The sequence below is a fragment of the Tupaia chinensis genome, unplaced genomic scaffold (assembly GCF_000334495.1).
Source record: "Tupaia chinensis unplaced genomic scaffold, TupChi_1.0 Scaffold000355_1, whole genome shotgun sequence".
Classification (NCBI taxonomy): Eukaryota; Metazoa; Chordata; class Mammalia; order Scandentia; family Tupaiidae; genus Tupaia; species Tupaia belangeri.
Window position 1 is genome coordinate 13,633,239 of NW_006159850.1, and position 3,166 is coordinate 13,636,404.

The 3,166-nt window shown below is 44.3% G+C and overlaps 1 protein-coding gene across 1 annotated transcript in view; it reads left to right on the top strand.

Annotated features, from left to right (window-relative positions):
- GLG1 (golgi glycoprotein 1) overlaps positions 1 to 3,166 on the top strand; it is a gene marked incomplete at its 5' end in the record, with an annotated part of 140,303 nt that overhangs the window by 118,538 nt on the left and 18,599 nt on the right. Inside the window, 1 exon segment of the mRNA XM_006152644.3 lies at positions 1,077 to 1,169. Within this exon segment, the coding sequence (XP_006152706.2) occupies positions 1,077 to 1,169 (93 nt within the window).

Genomic DNA, 3,166 nt, shown 5'->3' on the forward strand with positions numbered 1-3,166 from the left:
TGTTTGGTTTTTTCTCTTTTTATTTTTTTTTTTGAGTTTTTTATTTTTTTGCTATAGGGCACGTGTGCTTACCAGAAAGACAGAGACAGAAAGTGAGAAATCACTCCCCCGGGGGGATGGCCACGCTGCAATCTCTTCTCCATTCTCCTCTCGGGATCTTGGGCATACGCGCCCAGCGTGAGTTTAAGCCACCGGGTCCAGGGCTCAAACCATGGCCAACTACGTGGGAGTCCAGTGATATATCCATTACGCCAACTGCTGGTCCCTTGTTTTTGTTTTTATTTAAGTTTATTTATTTATTATTTTTAGTTTGACCAAAGAGAGAGAAAGCTGCCAGGTTCAGGACTCGAACCACAGCTGGCCATGTAGGAGTCCAGTGCCCTTAACCACCACACCACCTCCCAGCCCCTAGAAATTTGTTTTACACTGGAAGATTTGGTTCTCTAGCTTTGAGCCAGCTCTTTCAATAAAATAGTAATAATAAAAGTAGAACCCTACACTTATATAAGGGTTTTAACTTTGTAAAGTGGTTTTCTTTTTTTTTTTTTTTTTGGAGAGGTTTTGGCTATAGGGTGCGTGCGCTCACCAGACAGCCAGAGACAGAGAGTTAGAAAGTGAGAAATCACCCCCCAGGGGGGATGGCCATGCCGCAATCCCTTCTCCTCCATTCTCCTCTCAGGATCTTGGGCACGCACGCACATGCGCCCGGCGTGAGTCTCAAGCCACCGGGTCCGGGACGTGAACCATGGTCGACTACATGGGAGTCCAGTGACATAGCCATTACGCTAACTGCTGGTCCCTGTGAAGTGGTTTTCACATAATATTATCTTACTTTATCTTGCAGCAGCACTGTGAAGTACTAGACATTGTGTTTCAGGGTGGATGTGACATTTTGTTTTGCAGTGAAAGGCCGCGGCCACGTAGCTAGGTGGTGGCAGAACTGAAAGTCAATACCAGCTCCGCTGCGTGACCACACTGCCTTGTTGGGTAGAAGTTGTGGCCAGTATGCTAGATCCAGTCAGCAAACAAGTCTGTAGGTTATTCGACATCTAAGCTTGCTTTTCACTCTCCTGCAGACAGAGGACATCCGTCTGGAACCAGACCTATATGAAGCTTGCAAGAGTGACATCAAGAACTACTGCTCCACTGTGCAATATGGCAATGCGCAGGTAAATTTTGCTTTTGTTTTTTAATTGTAAAAGTAATGTGAGGCCCACCTGTACTGGCTGAAGCAGTAGGGTTCCTCTGCATGAGGCTGGGGCCACATGATAAGCATACGTTCAATTCCCAGACCAGCATGAACAGGCTGGGCATGGTGGCTTGTATCTGTGATCCTAGAGGCTGGGACAGAAGACTGTTGAGGGCAAGAGCCTGTCAAAAATTTTCTCTCTCATAAGAAAGAAAAGGAATATGAGTGTAACATTTTAATGGGTTCTGTCCTGCCAGTGATAATTAGCACATACATTCAGCCTCACTATCCCTCTTTTTTCCCTTTTAAAGATTTTTGCCAGGACCAACAGATTGCATAATGGTTACAACACTGGACTCCAATATTGTCAACCATGGTTCAAATCTTGGACCTGGAGGCTTAAAACTCATGCCAGGCATGTGCATATGCATGCCCAAAATCCCAAGAGGAAAAGGGATTGAGGCATGGCCATCCCCACTGAGGGGTAATTTCTCTTTTTGTCTCTCTGGCGAGCACACATGCCCTATAGCAAAAATCTCTCCAAAAATGAAAAGAAAAGTTTTTGCCAGAGGGCATGTATGATCACTGGAGAGAGCAGAGAGGGAAAGTGAGAAATCATTCCTGGGGGCGTGGCCACGCTGAATCCCTTCTCCATTCTCTTCCTGGGATTTTGGGCACACACGTACATGTACCTGGCATGTCATTCAAGCCGCCAGATCCAGAACTCCAGCCACTCAGTCGGCCATGTGTGATCCAGTGCCTGAACTACCACGTGATGTGCTGTCCCCTAACACTCCCTCCTCATCCCCTTTGATCCGCACCAGATTACTTTCGAAGGGGAGAACTCTTCTTTGCCTTCATTTACTCTCCTCACTCTCCTGGGTCACCTCATCTTTCCCTGCCTTGTGTGTCTGATAAACTCCTGCTGTCTAGAGCTTTCTCAAGCCCTCTGCATCTTCGACATTATTTATGCCCTTGCAGTTTCTCAGTGCACAGAATTGTTAAGTAGAGGTCACATAAGGATCTCCTAGGAAACGATTTTAAAAATACATAGCAACAGAGCTCTGCCCAGTCATAAAATATAAACAAGTGGGGTTGTTTTCCTTTGTTTTGTTTTTAACTGCCTCCCAACAACTCTGCTTCCTCTTCTAGTTAAGAGCATTGCCATGGTGCGTTAGCCTTTGAGATAATTACTTCGCTGTCTTTTTTATCTACCTATTACTGATGCAAAGTCTGCTTTCAGTCTGATTCTCATTTGTTTGTACAGATACCCTTGTTCAGCATAGGGTTACATCCCTATAAACCCATCATAAGTTGAAAATACTACGGCAGAACTGGATTTAAAACACATAACATACTGAGCAGCATAGCTTAGCTTAGCCTATTTTATTTACTTATTTATTTTAGAATTATTTTACTTAACTTCATTTCTTTCATTCTTTATTTTTAATTTGAGGAGAGAAAGAGAAAGTGAGAAAGCAAGCTGCCAGATCCAGGACTTGAACTGAGGTCAACCGTGTGGGAGTTCAGTGCCCTTAACCACCATGCCACTTGCCGACCCCACTTAGCCTATTTTGAACATGTTCAGAATAGTTACATTATCCAACAGCATGTCAAAATCATCTAACACTAAGATTGCCTTATAATATTGTATATCCCATGTAATTTATCGAATACTACAACAGAGGGAAATGAAAGCAGGCCAGCAGGTGGCATAGTGGTTAAGGGTGCTGGACTCAACACATGGCAGACTGTGGTTTGAGTCTTGGACCTGGCGGCTTACTTTCTCACTCTCTTGCTTTCTCTCCTCTCTCTCTCTCACTCTGTCCCTCTCTAGTCAAATTTAAATAAATAAAATAAAGTTAAATAAAATAATTCTTTTTTTTTGGGGGGGGGTTTTCACTATAGGGCGCATGCGCTCACCAGAAAGACAGAGAGAGAGAGAGACAGAAAGCAAGAAATCACCCACCAGGGGGG